General features: G+C 56.1%; 1 protein-coding gene across 1 annotated transcript; it reads left to right on the top strand.

The window, feature by feature from the left end:
* The first annotated feature begins 256 nt into the window (after positions 1-256).
* On the top strand, positions 257-13,790 carry LOC138842309 (uncharacterized). Its single transcript, XM_070043450.1, has 6 exons — positions 257-313; positions 7,211-7,287; positions 8,021-8,270; positions 8,567-8,681; positions 8,772-8,919; positions 9,021-13,790. The coding sequence occupies exons 1-6, from the start codon at positions 257-259 to the stop codon at positions 9,094-9,096; spliced, it is 723 nt and encodes a 240-aa protein (XP_069899551.1). The 3' UTR covers positions 9,097-13,790.
* Positions 13,791-17,758: the final 3,968 nt, after the last annotated feature.

The raw sequence follows: 17,758 nt of genomic DNA, 5'->3' as shown, positions 1-17,758 counted from the left end.
TCTCCAGCGCCTGGCAAAATGGCGCACACATACAGGAAGCTCTTAGTGCTAAACAAATGAATGAACAAGAGGGGAAAGTGTGCATAAGGGAGCTGAATGACTGAATGGAAAACAATCAAAGGTGGCGGTACTGGTGGTGCCGACAACTATGATAACGATGATGGTGCTGGTAACTATGCCACTGACGATGGTGATAAATGTGATGATGATAATGACGATGGTGGTGATGGTGATGGTGGGGATGACAGAGGTCATGATGGTGATGGTGGTGGTGGTGGTGATGATGGTGATGGTGGTGATGACGGTGATGGTGGTAATGATGATGATGGTCATGATGGTGATGGTGGTGGTGGTGATGATGGTGATGGTGGTGGTGATGGTGATGATGGTGATGGTGGTGATGGTGATGATGGTGATGACGATGATGACGGTGATAGTGATGATGCTGATGATGGTGATGACGGTGATGGTGGTGATGATGATGATGGTCATGATGGTGATGGTGGTGGTGGTGGGGATGATGGTGATGGTGGTGGTGATGGTGATGATGGTGATGGTGGTGATGGTGATGATGGTGATGGTGGTGATGGTGGGGATGATAGAGGTGATGATGGTGGTGACGATGATGAGGGTGATAGTGATGATGGTGGTGGTGATGATGGGGGATGTAACGTGGTGGTGGTGTATGTGTAAGTGTGTGGTTTCTCTGTGTAGAGAAATGAAGGTGGAGGCGTGGTGTGTGTATGTGTGTATGTTGTCCACATGTGTGTTTCCTCTGTGTGGGGAGGTGATGAAGGTGATGCGGTGCGTGTGTGTGTGTGCGTGTGTGTGCGTGCACACCCGCGTGGTCCCCTGGCAGCCACCATCGGGTGGCAGGTGCCATGTAGTTTTTAGCTGCACACAGCACACCTGCCCCACACAGGAAGGACTTCTAGTTTTAGACTCCCAGGTTCTTTCTTATTGAGCTTTGGAGCCACAGAAAGGGGATATTTTTACTCCAATTTGTTACTGTTTGGTTTTGCAAATCGATGAGCTGTCCTCACTCTGACTGGCTCAGCTGAGCAAATGGGCTGGCAATGAGGCTGTATTGCAGGGACATGGGGAAGAATAACCAATGGGCAATGATTGCCTATAACGATGCTCTTTGAAAGCACTCGGATGATTAAATGCTGAAGGAGGAATGGACAATCGTTGGAGTTTCCAGTAGCCCCTCACTTCGTATTACCTGAAGAAGGAGCAATTGAATTTGCTCCCCTCCCAGGCCCCGACCCCAGGACTCACCAGAGCTCTCCAGGGGATCGCGTTCCATTGTCAGGTGGGCACTTGGCATCCGTGCTTGTAAGGCTGCACGTGTTGAGTCAGTTGGCTCATTCTTTGAAATTATGGATTAACCCTTTAAGAGATCTTGATTCTTAAGGAAAATGCCAAAGAGCTTCAACAGTATTTCTGAGGAGTATTTGTCGATCTAAAGAGCGTCCGACCGTGATTAACTTGTTCTGATTCGATGACCATTTATGGAGCTCCCAGCAGCCGGGCAGATAAACCCTGGTTTGAGGTCTTGTCCTAGGTCAGAGGCTGCAGCATCAGAACCCTGGGGCCTCCTGTCCCAGCCACAGTGGATTCCAGCAGGGACAAGGTCACAGCTAAAGCCTGAGGCTGCCGACCCACCACAGGACCAGGGCCGGGGTAGGTGGGGGGTGGGGGGGGACTGCTGCTGCCTCTGTCCTGTGTCACCTGGAGCCTCAGGGAAACACCAGTTCCCTGCTACATCCTCGCCCCACTTTTCAGGAGAGTTTTGATGAGATGTCAATGACATTAGGAGATTCAAGGCCCGGTGCTAAGCAGAGGGGACACCAGCACTGAACATGCCCTGGGAATCTGGACACTCACAGACCCCTGGGCCCTCCCCTGGGGGTCTTTGCATGAGGAACTCAGTGCTTCCGGAAGAAAGTCGTCCCAAGGTGGGAGGGTGTCACAGGACACTTGCTGGGCACAAGTTGGCATTCAGAAGTCATTGTAGATTTAAAACTTTGCTTGCATTTACGGCTTCCCTGGTGGCGCAGTGGTTGAGAGTCCACCTGCCGATGCAGGGGGCACGGGTTCGTGCCCCGGTCCGGGAAGATCCCACATGCCGCGGAGCGGCTGCGCCCGTGAGCCATGGCCGCTGAGCCTGCGCGTCCGGAGCCTGTGCTCCGCAACGGGAGAGGCCACAACAGTGAGAGGCCCGCGTACAGCAAAAAAAGAAACCAAAAAAAAAAAAGACTTTACTTGCATTTAGCACAGGCTTTGATTTTTATCTCCTTCTGACACTGGCGTTTTGACAGTATGTAATGCATTTTCTGTTCTAAGATACACATCGGCAGAAGTTGACGGCTGAGGCATTAGTTCTTCAGACCATTTATCTGAGATCAAATTTCATAGAGGGACGTGACTCATAAATGCTGCTCGGGGTCCTGTCCCCTCTCCCATCATGACTCGGGGTGTCCTGGGGTCTGGAGAAAGGAACCCCAAGTGATACGCAGGAAAACTCCTTTGAAAGCACCTGTGAGTGACGCCCTCCAGCCCCCAGGAAGCAGAGGGGTTCGGGCTGTGGGTTCCGTCTGGTTCCGTTGTGGACTGAACCTGAGGTGGCAGTGCTGTCACTCTTCCCGTGGCCCTGCTGCTCCAGTCCCCACCTGTTGGCCAAGGCTGAGGAAACACAGAAATGACACCAAATACGAAATAAAAGACAACAAATCCATTGCCTTCCTCGTGAAACCAAGACTCGTAACGGGGTTCGAGCTCCTTGGAGAAAACTATTCTTGAAAAAACAAACCCAAATTAACGAAATCACTTTTTTTTCCTTTCAGACAAATGATCTGAAGCACTAATGTCTCGCTCCCCAAATTCTGTCAACATGTGTCTTGGAAGGGAGGGTATATTGAAAATTATACACTGTCACAACCCGGTGTTGGAAGTAGATAAAATCACAGTCTATGCTAAATGCAAATAAAGTCTTACGTCGACAAATAAGCTTTAAAACTTATTTCAGATACTAAAAACCAGCCGTGAAATCTTTCAAGCTCTAAGCCTGTGCACTTTAGTTTCAAAAAAAAATCTTTTAGGATTTTTTTTTTTTTAAGTTCTTTTCTACACCATGAAAATTCCTGAACAGTAAAGCCTGTTTCTCAGGTCGCACGTGGACGCCCACCGTCAGGCCAGCGGTGCCTTTACTTGCTTTAGTAAGGCAGGGCCTCCTACGTCAACACTTCTGGGTCCGTAACGACCTCGCCTCCCGCTGTCTCCTCGTCTCCATGTCCTGCCGATGTCCAGTCTTGTGGGGAGTGTCCAAGCACACACCCCATCAACAGAAACCTTTGCGCAGGCAGCTCCCAATTTATCTATGAATTATGGAGCATACTGTCGTACTAACATATCACATGTGTTAGAGATCACACTCCCAGATAGAAATCGTAAAGGAGGGGATTTGGAAATGTAACTGTGTCTTCTTTTCACCGCCTAGAGGGTCATCTTGCCCAGCCTCAGGTTGGACACCCCTGAGTGGGGCGTCTGCAGAGAACAGAGTGACAGGGAGGGTTACCCGGTGTGTGCTGCCCTCGAAGTGTGTCCACTTTAGAAAAATGTGTATTTGCTCCGCTTTCTCTGATGATTTATTTGTCTTTCTCTTGATCACTATTTTGAATAGAAGAATATATTCAGCCATCCCTCTGGGACATCTTTTTATAATTCTTCCATGAGATTAGGGAGTTTTCTTCCAATTTCCTCCTTGACCTGTACGTTCTATTGCTCTAGAAAAGGACTGAGCGACTCAAAGTACATCTAGTCCCTGGATCCCCTTGCTTGTTTGAACATTAACTGGGGAAAATGTGTCTTTAATTCTCTACTCTTTTTATTGACAGCTTGTATTAGTATTAATATTTTTGGCTCTCAATGTCTTTGTGCATTAGTTTCTCTTGTATATCTTGCTTTTAAGAAAAAAATACCAATGCTGTTTTGGACACAGACTTTATATGAAAGGGCGATGCGTACAGTGCTGCGTCCAGCAGGCTAAGACCTCAACACACTCACAGGAAAATCCTTGAAATTAATGTGAATAGTTCATCTCCCACCAAGAGACAAACCCCTTTATTGTCAACCAAAGCAATATGTATACATTTTTTTTACACTGTGAGCTTTTTTGCTATCATTTCTAAAGAGTAACATGCAAATGAAAACTGCCAGTAATGGAAAGCATGAATATTTATTGACGTCTCATCACGCGCTTGGCATCGCAGCCAAGCAGACAACAGGCTTCATCGGGCGCATTAATTCTGCGGCTGGCGGCAGCGGGGAGCTGCCCCTCTGTGAATGGGTGAGCGACGGGGAGGGTCTCTCTAGCGCACAAAGCGAAGCGAACGTTTACCCCTCGTGCTCTTTGTTCTTCCAAGCCGCAGCTCGTGCCCCCCCAGGGGTCGGTCCCCACGCAGCCCCTCGCCCTGCACCCGCCCTCTCTCCTCTGTTAGCATCCCTCTTTCTCCCCACTTCCCCCAGGGCTTGTGGGGACCAGAGCCTCCCGTCACCAGTGGCGCTGAGAGCTTTAAACGCTGTCCTTTAGAAAACAAGCAAGAGGAAGACGCAGAACTGGGCACTTTGGACACCAGGGCGGCCCCTCCGGTGGGTGGTTCAATGACAAATTAACACATTCACAGCAGAAGGTGGAGAGTCCTCTGAGCACAGGGCTGGGGGGGCTTTGGGGCATCAGCGGGCAGTTTCCTGGGGGAGGGGCTCCGCGCCCTCCAGGGACTTGAGTTTAGCGGGTGTGCGACAGTCAACAGGACACAAGCCCGTGAGTTCAAGGGGACCCAGGCATGAAGGAGGGAAAGCATGATACCTAGGCTATCAGGTCTGTCTGTTCTTAAAAATACCTCAGACTTGAAGTTGGGAATTGCTAAGGGGTAAATTGTGCTGTCCCACCCCTGCCCCCAACGATAGGTTTAAGTTCTAAGCCTGTGCCTGTGAAGTGACCTTATTTGGAAATAGGGTCTTTGTAGACATAAATTAAGATGAGGCCGTGGGCTTCCCTGGTGGCGCAGTGGTTGGGAGTCCGCCTGACGATGCAGGAGACACGGGTTCGTGTCCCGGTCCGGGAGGATCCCACATGCCGCGGAGCGGCTGGGCCCGTGATCCATGGCCGCTGAGCCTGCGCGTCCGGAGCCTGTGCTCTGCAACGGGAGAGGCCACAACAGTGAGAGGCCCGCGTACCGCAAAAAAAAAAAAAAAAAAAAAAAAAAAGGTGAGGCCGTTAGGGTGGGCCCTGATCCACAGTGACGCACGTCCTATGAGAAGGAGGCGCTGCCACGTGGGGACAGAGCCCCAGGAAAGCGCCATGAGGCGCCAGCGGCAGAGGAACGAGGCAGCTGCACGTGAGCAATTGCCCCCGGCAACGCCGGGAGGCGGGAGAGAGGCGGGGACACCCTCCCCCGGACCCTCCCAGAGGTCACGGCCCTGCCGACCCCTCGACCGCAGACCTCTGGCCTCCAGACTGTGAGAGAATAAACTTGCGGTGCTTTAAGTCGCCCGGTTCGTGCCTCCCTGTTCCGGCGGCCCTAGGACAGCGATCCAGCACGTGATCCTACGAGTGAAGCCCTCCAGAGATGAACCTAAAGCGGTGGACGGCTGTGATGGGGCGTCTCCACTCTAGACTGCGTCCCATCGTCGGCTGTGACAATAGTTCAGGGAGCAAAGAGCGAGCCTAACACGGCCCCGTGTGGGTCACATTAAACAGAATTTGGAGAGTCCGGCTGATCCTGACTGCAAATCACGGGCCTGCAGAGGGAACCTCTGTTCTCAGCAGAGTCCTGTCAACACACCAGCCACAGGGCGCTGGGCAACTCCCCACGGAACATTCCAAGGCGCGGTTGTCCCCGTGCCTCGCTGGACGCACGCCCCGGGCTCCCTGCACCGAGCAAGGCCAGTGGACTCGGGCGCTGATTTACCCCTTTGTGAGTTTTTGGCCGAGCGAGGCGTGGTGGTTTCACTCCTTCCCGAAGCTCAGTCCCCTCCCGCCCCAGAATCAGGCCACCAGCTTCCTTTCAAGCCTGATGACTCTTCGGGGAGAGGCAGCGGGTCACGGCATTCTCACTGCCTCAGCCCTGACCTTCCTGAGTCAGAGCCCCGGCAGGTCCCACCCTTCAATGCAAACTTGCAGGTTCTGACGCCAAGTGTCCTGTTCGTGACCCTGCAGGGCTTGGCCGTGGATAATAGGTCTGCACACACCACTCCGAGGCGGGCGCGTCCCCCAGCGTGTCCAGCGGACGCGGGTGTCAGCTGAACTGGGCTGGGGCAGGGCCGTCGGGGATGAATGTGGGCTCCGTGCCTGCCCTCTGGGCTTCGGGGCCGGTGGGAACACGATCCCTTTGTTCCATGGGGGACGTCAGCTGCTGACGGCCAGGCGCACAGGTCCAGAAATGGTCTCTCTTCTGAGACCAGGTTTCCCTTGGCCTTTACCCACCCCTGTTCTGTAACCAAACACCACAGCACAAAAGGTTAGCTTTTCTGTTTGTTTTTCACCTAAAATGCACTGGGAACCATTCTCAATGCTGGAACTTGAAAAGAAAAAAAATATTTGTTTTTAAATAGCACTGTCACCCTGGGAAATTCCTTCAGCTCTGACAAGGCGGACTCCCTCTCTTCTAAAGTACAGACATTTTACTGAGCGCTTACTGCATGGCCGCCCCGGGGGAAGCAGTTTGCTCGCATTTTCTGATTTATATTCAGAAAAGTTCTATCAGGTTTTCACTCCTACCATTGAAGAGGTGAAAAGACAGACTCAGAAAGGTGATGTGCAGTGCAGGGCTGCGGGCCTGATGGGGGAGAGAGGGAAGGAGGGGAGGGGAGGGGAGGGGAGGAGGGAGGGGAGGAGGGGAGGGGAGGGGAGGGAAGGAGGGGAGGGGAGGGGAGGGAGGGGAGGAGGGGAGGAGAGGGGAGGGGAGGGAGGGGAGGGGAGGGGAGGGGGGGAGGGGAGGGAGGGGAGGGGAGGGGAGGGAGGGGAGGGGAGGGGAGGGGGGAAGAGGGCGCGGCTGTTTGGGCCGCGGGAAGTGTGATGGTGGGAAGGGGCTTGAGGGAAGGCATGGTCGTCCCACGTCTCACGTCCCCAGCACATCCCCACCGTCCTCTCCGTGGAGGGATTTCTCACCCTCGGGCAAGGTTTTCGTGGCTGCAGGTGCTCTAGACCAGGGGTGCCCAGCCCCCGGGCCACGGACCAGCGCAGGTCCACGACCTGTTAGGAACCCGGCCGCATGGCAGGAGGTGAGTGGCGGGAGAGCAAAACTTCACCTGCTTCCCCGCTGCTCTCCTCACCGCCTGTACCATCCCCCCGCCCCCGCCCCGGTCCGTAGAAAAATTGTCTTCCACGAAACCGGTCCCTGGTGCCAAAAAGGTTGGGGACCACTGGTGTAGACGCTAGAACCTGCCCTGGAACGTCTGTGGTGGCCTGTCCTGCAGTACGTGGGTCAGACTGAGGGGGGCCGTGCCCGACACCTGACACGCAGGCACCAGGGCTGCCCGAGAAAACAGGTTTACCTGCTCCAAACGCTCTCTATTTCGGGAGAGCTCTCATTCCTCAGGAATGTAGGGGCCTGTCACCTGTCAGCACGAGATGCTGGTGCAGAGTCCCAGCCTCCGCAGGCTGCTGGGCGGGGCCGGTTCAAGGCCTGCGACTCGGGGACCCGGGGGAGACGGAGGAGGGTAGGGTGACGCTGAGGGCGGGAGGGAAGACCCCTTGACGGTCCCCAGACGCCTTCCCCCGGCAGTGACTTACTCTATCCGCCCGGCTGGCCCGTGTCTCTGGAGGCCCAGCAGCCTCCTGGCCTCCCTCCAAGTCAGGAACACACGGCCTGGCCAGTGCCACCCTCAGTTCCACACTCTCTGCGTCCAGGATCCCCAGAGCCCCAGGCACGTGCTCTCTGGGCGCCTCCCTGCGTCCAGAGCCCCCGAGCCGCCTCTTCCCCTGGGAGCCGCCAGGGAGCCGCCTCTTCCCCAGGGAGCCGCCTCTTCCCCGGGGAGCTACGGTCCTGCTGCTGAGGCTCCTTGCCGGGCTGTGTGATGAGAAACCCGCCCTCCGGAGTCCCTGCCCCGGCACGTCACAGCCTGACCACGCTGCTCACACCGAACTGGGATACTCAGGCCCTGAGATTAGGGGTCCTGCTCCCCGCTCCCAGGAAGCCCTTCGAAACGACTGCTTAGAGCCGAGCCCTCAAAACTGGGTGCCCTCCACCCTGATCACCACACAGGTGAGAGGTACTTGCCACCCTGCCGTCTCCCCTGCTGGCTGGGGACCCGGCCTAGGGGCTGCTCCCCAGCCCATTGCCCTTCCCCACACCGCCCGGGATCTGGGGTCTGTAAGGAACACATCTGTGACTCTGCTTCCTTTAGGTGACAGTACTGAAACTGCTCCTTCAATCAGAATGACCCTCGGGTTTTCTTTTGCCCAAAGTGGGAGCTCGGATGCTCAGGGAGCTACGGGGCGGGGCGAGCCGGGTGGTACCCCACCCCCTGGTTCACAGGTGGTGATCTGCACGGTTTTCAGTTCAGTCCAGCAGCTCCGGGCCCCAGCACAGGCTGCCTCATCTCTCCTGCCGTCCTCGGATTCGACAAGTCCCATCACCGGTCGGCCCGTCTTCCTTCCCGCGCTCCACAGAGATGTGTGTGTGTGTGTGTGTGTGTATGTGGGGGGGGGGTTTGACTCGAGTTTTCAATACTAGAGGAAATAAGCAGACGCCGTCTTCTCCCAGTCTCTCTGGGACGCCTTCGGCGGGCCGAGCGTGAGGCCCTGCTGACACCTGGCCTCAGCCTCCAGACACGGGAGAACGTGTTTCTACTGCTTGAAGCCCCCAGCCCGTGGGAAACTGTTTCAGCAGCCCCGGGAGATGAATACACTAGGTAAAGTGGGAAGAAAAGCAGATTAAGAAACCTTGTCACCTGAATTGATGTTTATGACCTATTCTAAACGAAAGGCACTGACGCCCAAACTCGTGTTTAAGACAGTCCCTCAGCCTCTTCTGGCCAAAGGGCCCGCCGGCCCCCAGGCTCCCAGAGGAAACCGCTGGGCGCTTGTGAACACCTGCATGGATGGTGTGAAGGAGGGAGCGCAGCTGCAGCCCGGCCTGGTGACCACGGAGGATAGCAGTGATTTGTCTCCGAGCTCACACGTTGAACCTGGTAGAAATACCTCCTCCATGCTGGTGGGCCCCCGGCCGCAAGTTTGTGGTTTCAATTGTGGGTGCTCGAGCCCTAGAGAGCCTGCCTCACCAGGGGTCAGGGCTTGGCCGTCTGGTTGCGGAAAAACTCTCCAGGCCGTTCTGATGCCCCCAGAGGTCAGAACACGATGCGGAGTCTCAAGCCCTGCAGAGCTGAGGGACCCCCGATGCCGGCTGGCGCGGGCCGGCCGCCAGAATCAGAGCTTTACCCACCTTCAGCTGCAGCTGACGTTTGCAGGACATCGTGAAGTGGAAGGAAGCTTTCTAAGTGATGGAGAGCAAGGAAACAACCCAAACAATGTGTTAGGAGAAAGGCTTGATTCCCTTCTTCCCCTCTCCGTAGGAGATATTTCAAAATGCTAGTCACCATCACAGACTGAATTAGCAAAAGCGTTCTGTTTTCTCTTTTTTTGTTATGCTTTTGTCAGCTTTTGAATAATTATAATTTGCTCTGATTTCTTCTCTGTTCCAAATAATTGTTCTCTTTCCTTCCACGCCCATATTCTGCCTTCTTTTTCTGAAGAAGAGCCCCCGATTGTGTCAGTTCCAGACCCTCCAGTCCTGGAACTGCCCCTCCTTGTGGAAAGCACAGGACCAGGAGGGGTGAGGGGTGCAGGGGGGCCCCGTCAGGAAATCACGTGGCCGCCCCGACCCCACAAGAGTCCTGAGAGCAGAAGGGAAAAGAAAGGTTTTTAGCAGTGGCTGTCAGTGTGGAATCTTGGGGAGCGGCAGCGATGTCAAAGAAGAATTTTAAGGAGTACTGCTGAGAATTTTGCTTGTATTTCCGCCTGGGGGTGGGTGGAGGTGTTTTGGCCGGAGGGGGAGGAAGATGGGAGGCCGAGAAAGACAGAAACAGAGAAATTAAGCATGTTTAAAACTTTCATTTTTCTGGCAGCTGGACTTTGTTGCTCAAATGTTACTTTAAACCAAGATTGAGCCACGCGGGACCTGGGTTCTTTCGGGTTAGTTCTGATCGAGGGTCAGGACCACTCCTTTCTCTGCGGGACTCCCTGGCGCCCAGCTGCCTGACCCGAGGTGTGTCTCTGCCCCCCTGCACCCCTCCCCCACCCCGAGGAGGGTCCCAGGCTTCTCTCTCCCAGCCTCACGCTGGGCGCCCCTCGGTCCAGCTGGTTCGGTTGCTGGCCCTGCAGTGAGTCCGGGCTGCCCGTGTCCTTGCAGGGCCCTCCTCCTCTGGACGTTCCCGCACTGTCCAGTCCCTGCCCCTTTGTTCACCTTGCTTAGCCTAAACCTCTGCCCGCCGAGCTCCTTGTGGCCTCGTGTTAGGAGACGTGCCCTGGCCTCCGCTTCCCGCCCTTGGAGAGAATGATGTCCTTACCTGTTCTGTGTCCTTTTCTCTGTACCTATGTTGGCCAAACGTCCTGCTCTGTGCGGTACCGTGCACCTGCAGGTAGAAGACGCGGCTGTGTCATGGGGTGGGCAGCAGCTCTCGGTCTGTGTGGAGGCTTGCAGAGACCCCCTCATGGACGGGCCACTTCTGGTGCCCTCCTGTGTCCCCAGAGCCTGGCTAACAGCGGGCCTTCTCCCCAAGGGCAGGATCTAAAACTCTTCTGCTTGTGTGCTCAGTGGAAGGAAGGGGTCGCAGCCCCCGAGTTATGGATGAGGCCCCGGGAGGGCGTCTCCTGTCTGCGGTCACCTGGCTGGTGACCTGGGACAGCAGCCCCTGCCGCTTCCCTGCCTCTCCCCTCCCTTCCCAAAGGTCTCAGGAGGAATCCAGGGATCGAGACTTGACTGTAACATGTCCTTTGGGTGGGTGTAAACTTTGTGGAGCGTCCCGGACCGTGTGTGTTTTGGAGCAAGTCCTCAGGCACGTCCAGTCTTTTGTGCATTGGGACAGAAGGTAATCACCTCCTCTGGGGCTGCATGCAGCTTCGCTCTGACCTTGGAGTGGGCAGCGCCATGTGTGTGCATCCCAAGAGCAGGCAGCCCATGGAGACCCAGGGCTGGCGCTGAGGGCAGTCACAAGTCAGGCGATCAGCTGGTAGGGGATTCAGAGTGCGCTGAAGGGAGCCTGGGTGCGAGGTGCCCCTCTGGGGATGGGGCGCGGTCCAGTGGGCGGGCCCTGAGAACTTTGTATCAAGTGATGGGACTGGAGGGAGGGCGAAGTGCCTCTGGGAGCCGGTCTGGACTGGGGCCAAGCCTACCAGCCTCAGGGCTTTTCTGCGCCCACGGCAGAGGCAAGAATAACGCTGACCGCACCTGCGAGGTCCCAGGTGCTAAGAGGGGACCAGGACCCCATTTTCCCACCAGAGTGAGCTCACCTCCCCAGGTTCACAGGGGAACTGTTCGCCTTGTAAAGCACCAGCTTCCTGGTGGCGGGAGCCATGGTGCTGGTCTTGCAGGGATGCTGTGGGATCGAAAGGGCTTGCTTGTGTCAAGGTCCAGGCACGCCGCTGGCGCTGAACGAGGATGGCGTGGTGACCCCTCGTGGGCGGCCGCCTTCCTGCTTCTTCCTGGCAGCCCCCAGCCGCGGTGCTTAGTCCACAGATCACCATTTCCAGAAGGCGGGAGCAGTGGACCCTGTTCCCGAGACTCTCCATCAGCAGGTGCTACGGCGTGTGGTCCCTTCCGTCCTCCTGAAATCGCCTCTGCAGCACGATCCCAGCGGTCCCCTCACCATCCAATGCACCCACTTCAGTGCCCAGCGCACGTGTGGACTTAGGCCCCACTGGAAACGCATCAGCACAGCGAGGGGGGGCTGCGTCTCCATCCAGCGGGGAGGGACTTGGAAGCAGCTGTCACAAAGGCCCGGGCACCCTGGATCGGCTCTGCCACGTAAACTTCTCCCAAGCGGTGAGATCTGCCCGGGTGGCAGCGGGGACCCTGAGTGAGGCCCAGCCACCCCCCACCGCAATGCCAAGAGGCGGGGGGCCACCTCCGGGAGCCTCCCTGGGGACGGGCTCCGGTTGCCCCCGGCTCACTGTGGGCAGAGGAAAGGTGTTCTCAGGTGAGACTCGGTCTGTTGGCACCCAGGTTCTCCCAAGTGTCCTTTGGCAGGGGGTCCAAGCTCCCACTGGCTCTCACGATGGACAGCTCGATTTGGGGGAAACGGCAGGGCCAGTGGTCAGAGTGTCACCTGCTGCATCTCCTCAGTCACGGTGGGGCTTGCCTGCGAGGCTGACACCACCTCTGTCTCACCAGCCAGGACACGGAGATGCCGGGAGGTTATGGACTCCCCAGGTGTGTGCAGCTCCTAAGTAGGCAAAAGCCCCCTTCACTCCGGAGTCCCGCAGTCCAGTCTGTGGTGTCTGTGTGTGTCCATGAATGTTAGCGGCGGGGATATAGGGAATATTCGACAAGCAAAAGTGCTTTTAAATTACGCCTAATTCTTCTTCAGCAGCTATATGTAAATTCACGGACACATTAACTAATAGGTTCTCCCCTCCCTAATTTATGTTATTCTCAACCCTGCAAGCATTCCCCACCCACCCCCGTCCCAGAGAGTGTCCAGGGAGCTCGTGTTTCCTGCCCCGAGAGGCGTTAGCGGGGCCGACGGCGCCCACCGGAAGCAGATGAGCGGTCCAGCTGCGGGTTCGGTGGAGACGGGCAGCTGCAGGCGCCCCTGCGCGCGGGCGATCTGAACAAGCGGGACCTCGGAGCTGCCCGTGGGGGTGAGCTGATCCCCACCGGATCAGCCGCTGGATACAGGCCGCTCGTCTCCCCTGAGGCCTTTGAAACATTTGCTCTCAGGAAAAAAGTGCTAGTGATGGATCTGCCCCCCGCACCTCTACTCCAGCTTCTCAGGGTTGCCGTATTAGTGGGACCCTTTTGGATACAAATGAGTGAAACCCAGTCACCCTGGTTTAAGGGGCACGGAGTGTCCCAGGGGCCCTGTAACTGCGCGGTCTGGGGGCGGGTGGCTTCCCGTGGCCTGGCGCACTGGCTCAAACTGGACAGCATGACCACCTCCCTCCTTCCCCAGAGCCCACCACACTCCCCTGCTCCTGTCCCGCGCTGCCTGTTGGTTTTCCCCTCAGCGGGCTCTCTTCGTGGGGAGGGTCTTCGTGGGGAGGGCTTTCCTGGCGGCTCCGGCTCACAGCTCCCTGGTCTGCAGTTCCAGTTCAAGCGAAGGTGGTCAGCGCTGCCCTCTCCTGAACCACGTCTGCGCTTTCAAGCCAGAGGAAATCTGTGTCCCCCGGCCGGGCCTGGCTACGTGGCCACCCCGGGGCGTCAGGGGGAGCTGGTGAGCCCCGGGGGGAGGTGACGTGCCATTTCCAACGGAAGGGACAGCGGGGGCTGGCCCGGTGGCCCACCTCCTCCCCTCAGAGGCCTCGAAGGCCTGCAGGGAGGCCAGGAGTGTTCACCCCTGCTGGCCATCGGGGCAGGGGGAGCCCCAGATGTCCTTCCTGCTACATTCGAAATGGGGCTTCTGTCCAGCACCGGGCATATGCTGTGGGCCCAGCCCAAGCGGGGCCGGCACTGAGGAGATGCAGGTCACGGCCGCGCTGCCCGCAGTGTGATGCCAGCCACGTGTGAGCCATGCTTTCCAGCAGCCTCGTTGAACAAGTAAAAGGACAGGGAGATCAGCTGGGTGCTCTGTGACCACCTAGAGGGGTGGGATAGGGAGGGTGGGAGGGAGACGCAAGAGGGAGGGGATATGGGGATATATGTATGTGTGTAGCTGATTCACTTTGTTATACAGCAGAAACTAACACAGCATTGTAAAGCAATTATACTCCAATAAAGAGGTTAAAAAAAAAAAGGAAAAGGAAACAGGTGAGGTTAGTGTCTATAATGTATTTTATTTACCTTAATATGTCCGAAGTATTATCACGTCAACATTCTGACGTAGCAATTTCAATAATGATCAGTTTGCAACAATTATTAACGAGCGCCATGCATTCTGCTCTTGGAGGCGCAGGGTGGTGCCCCCCCGTCGCCCATCCATCAGCTGAGACATCCTTCAAGGGCTGCATCGCTATGCAGGGCCGGCAGCTTCTGCATCGGAGCTGCAGGCTTTCATTCTGTTGGGAGGCGAGACAAGTTCACAGGAAGCCCAACTGCAGGTCCCAAACCAGCCGGGGGGGCCCTTACAGGGAGCATGTCTTGCTCCACGTCTCCTGTCCTGGGGACACCTGCTCACAGGTGGGCTTTCGTGCATCTCGGTCAGCGGAGAGGCAGGGGTCACTTCCCCTGGTCTGGGGGCTTCACCAGCTAGCTGGGCTCTGCGCCGTGTCGTCCTCGTCCAGCAGGACCTCACTTCCGCTGCACCTGACGTCCAGGTGCGGTTGCGAAGGGCGTGGTGTCCTGAGGGCGCACGCAGGGGATTCGGGCGGGGTCAAGCCACCCCGGTGCAGAGCATGAGTCTCTGTGCCCCGTGCTCGCGGTCCTCGGGTGTTTCTGCGGAGCCCTGAGACACTGCAGCCTCCCCGCTCCTGGCTGCTCCCACCCACACCCTGAACCTGCGCTTCTGCCCCTGGTCCCCTCTGGGCCGGTCACCTTCCGACCACACTGCCCAGCGCCGGACGCCGACAGCCCCCCGGCTGCCCCCTGCCCAGAACCACGCGCAGGGGGCTGTGTGAGCAGGTCTCCCCGGGGACAGGGCGGGGGAGGGAAGAGACAGGAAGCACCCGAAGTCCACACCCGCCTGCGCCACCACCCCAGGGAGTCTCACTGGCCGTCCTCATGGCGGGGACGGGGCTTCCTTCTCGTCCCCGCCGTTTTCCGTGGGCACAGTGTATTCGTCAACACGTCCCAGGTATATACACCACAATTGCACACACACACAAGCACAGAACAGTTTCTCTTTTCATAATTGAGACCTCTCTTTAAAAAAAAAAAATCTCTTTTTTCCAAAAAGTCCCTAGCCTGGGACTTTTTTCTTTTGGAGAACTGTGGGCCTGTTGGAGTGCTGGCTCAAATGAAAGGCGATTCTCTTTTCCAGAAAATTCTGCTCTTTTCCATTCAGCCCATCCCGCTGCCACCAACCAAACACGGAAATGATCACATGTGGCTTTCTTTTTTTTAATTTGCATTTTTTGAGTTACCTTCAAACTGCTTCTGCGGAGCAGCTAGATCTGACCAGCGTGGGACGTGAAGCTACCCCTCCACCCCCAGGAGGGAGAAGGGAGTCCTGGTCTGACGCTGGCACCTGGTAGGGACTGAATGGAGCTGTCAGAAGAGACAGAGACAGAGCGACAGACACAGAGAGAGAGACAGAGACAGGGACAGAGGCAGAGAGAGAGCCCAGCGTGAAGGGATTCTGGAGCAAAGGCTGGAGGGTAGAAATAACAGACCGTCGGCCTAGTCCTGGGGAGGCACGCTGCTGCCATGCGCAGAGGGGATCTCTGTGGCCCGCACACGCGACGCACAGAGGACCTTGCATGTACCCGGCTCCTTCCGTCTCCTTAGATGCTGCTGTTTTGTACATGCCTCCCCCACCGACTTGTCCACCTGGCTTTTTCCCCCGTCAGGTTATCACCCGCTGGTTTTCTGGGTTGAATTGCATTTTTGCTGCTGCTGGATTATATTTTCAACCTGTCTGGAGCCTTACTTCATTATTCCTGCTGTATATGGATGAAGTTAAAATTAAATGAACTAATTTCAGTTTTTCACCTCAGTCAGACGCTTCGCCGTGAAGAGCCCCAGCGACGATTCCGGGTCAGTCTGGTGGAGATGCCGCATTCACGGCCCACCTGCCGGCCGCGCTGACCTCTGCTCACCCTGTCTCACACGGTCTTGCCTCGGGCCTCTGGGCAAATGGCCTGTTTACTTCTCTCTTTAACAATGGTTTTAGTCATTGCAATAAATTTCTTGTTCATCTCTTATATTTGGGCCCCCAAAATATAAGGCCAAGGGACCCAGTGACCTCCAAAAAGAGATGATAATGCTCATTACGGCTGACATCCGGACGCTCACCACGCACCGGGCACTGTGCTCAACTGAACGTGCGTCTCCCTGTTTTTTTTTTTTTTTTTTTTTTTTTTTTTTTTTGTGGCGCACAGGCTCCAGACGCGCAGGCTCAGCGGCCATGATTCATGGGCCCAGCCTCTCCGCGGCATGTGGGATCGTCCCGGACCGGGGCATGAACCCGTGTCCCCTGCATCGGCAGGCAGACTCGCAACCACTGCGCCACCAGGGAAGCCCGCGTCTCCCTGTTTAATCCTGCAGCAGGCTGATGGAGGTCTGTGACGGATGAAAAATCGAGGCACAGAAGAAGGACAGAGGAACCTGCCGCCACTGGCACAACCATGCTGGAGTCAGAATCCTCACTCTTCCAAGATCCCGATCTTGCTGCTAGAAATCACTCATTTGTGCTGGTGGGAAAACGTCCCCGGTCAGCTCCGCTTCAGGACGTCGGGCTGCGGCCACCTCCTCAGTGGGCCAGAGCTTCCCAGCCTCAGTCACCGGATCTGAGAGCAGTGGGTCTGACGATGCCCGTGTTCAAACCCTGGCCCACGACGTGGGTAACAAGCACCGGTCTCCCGGGATGTGGTGAAGTCTGGGTGCGTCTGTGCACCTGGGGCCCCAAGGACGAAGCTGGTCCACGTGGAGGCAGGCAGTGGGGTCGGGGCTGAAGGCTGACGCGGACACCAGGTGGAGATGGCTTTGGTGCCCATTCAATATATGTTGAATTACTGACCACGTGGTAGAAATTTTGTGTTAATTTTAAGGGTTTTTTTTTCCGGCTGTGCATGTGGCTTGCAGGATCTTAGTTCTCTGACCAGGGATGGAACCTGGGCCACCTCAGCTGAAAGCCCTGAGTCTTAACCACTGGACCACCAAGGAATTCCAAAAAATTTAATTTTAAACTAAGCTATATGAAAAGTATCTTCTCAAAACGCATAGCTTTGTGGGTACCTTTAATAAGGCCGTGCGGTTTTATCAGTGTAGTAGGTGCCTTACTTTGGTCTGTATAACAAATTACTGTGGACCAGGGGCTTAAACAATAAACATTTATTTCTCATATTCTGCAGACCGGGAAGTCCAAGATCAAGGTGCCAGAAGAAGTAGTGTCTGGTGACAGCCCTCTTCCTGGTTTTCAGACGGCCATCTTCTTGCCGTGTCCTCACGTGGACAGAGGGAGCGAGTACAAGAGGGAGAGAGAATTCAAGCTCTCTTGTCTCTTCTTATAAGGGCACTAATCCCCCATGACCTAATCACCTCCCGAAGGCCCTTCCTCCTAACAGCATCCTCCTGGGGGGTTGGGTTTCAACATATGAATTTTAGGGGGACACACCATGAGTTCATGACACTAGGCGATTTCCAATAGCTTTTTTGAATGAATACTAGTCTGGACAAGCTGGGATGGCCAGTTCGGCTGTGTCTCCTGACACCTTCTAGCCTGCCTTGTCCTCTCAGATTTCAGAGACCTGCCTTAAGATAATAGGAAGACAGGAAAAGGATGTTGCAGAGCAGGTTCAGGAAGCTGGAATCCATCTGACTTGAGAGAGCTGCCTGCAAATAACAGGGATTCCGGGGGGCGGGGAGAAACAGAGCTGTAGAAGCAGAAGTTTAGGATGGAGACTGCAGGAGGATTGGGAAGTGGGGGGCTGCAAGGACCC

The sequence above is a fragment of the Globicephala melas genome, chromosome 14 (assembly GCF_963455315.2).
Source record: "Globicephala melas chromosome 14, mGloMel1.2, whole genome shotgun sequence".
Classification (NCBI taxonomy): Eukaryota; Metazoa; Chordata; class Mammalia; order Artiodactyla; family Delphinidae; genus Globicephala; species Globicephala melas.
Note: the sequence above shows the minus strand (reverse complement) of the source record. Positions and strands in the feature narration are given on the sequence as shown.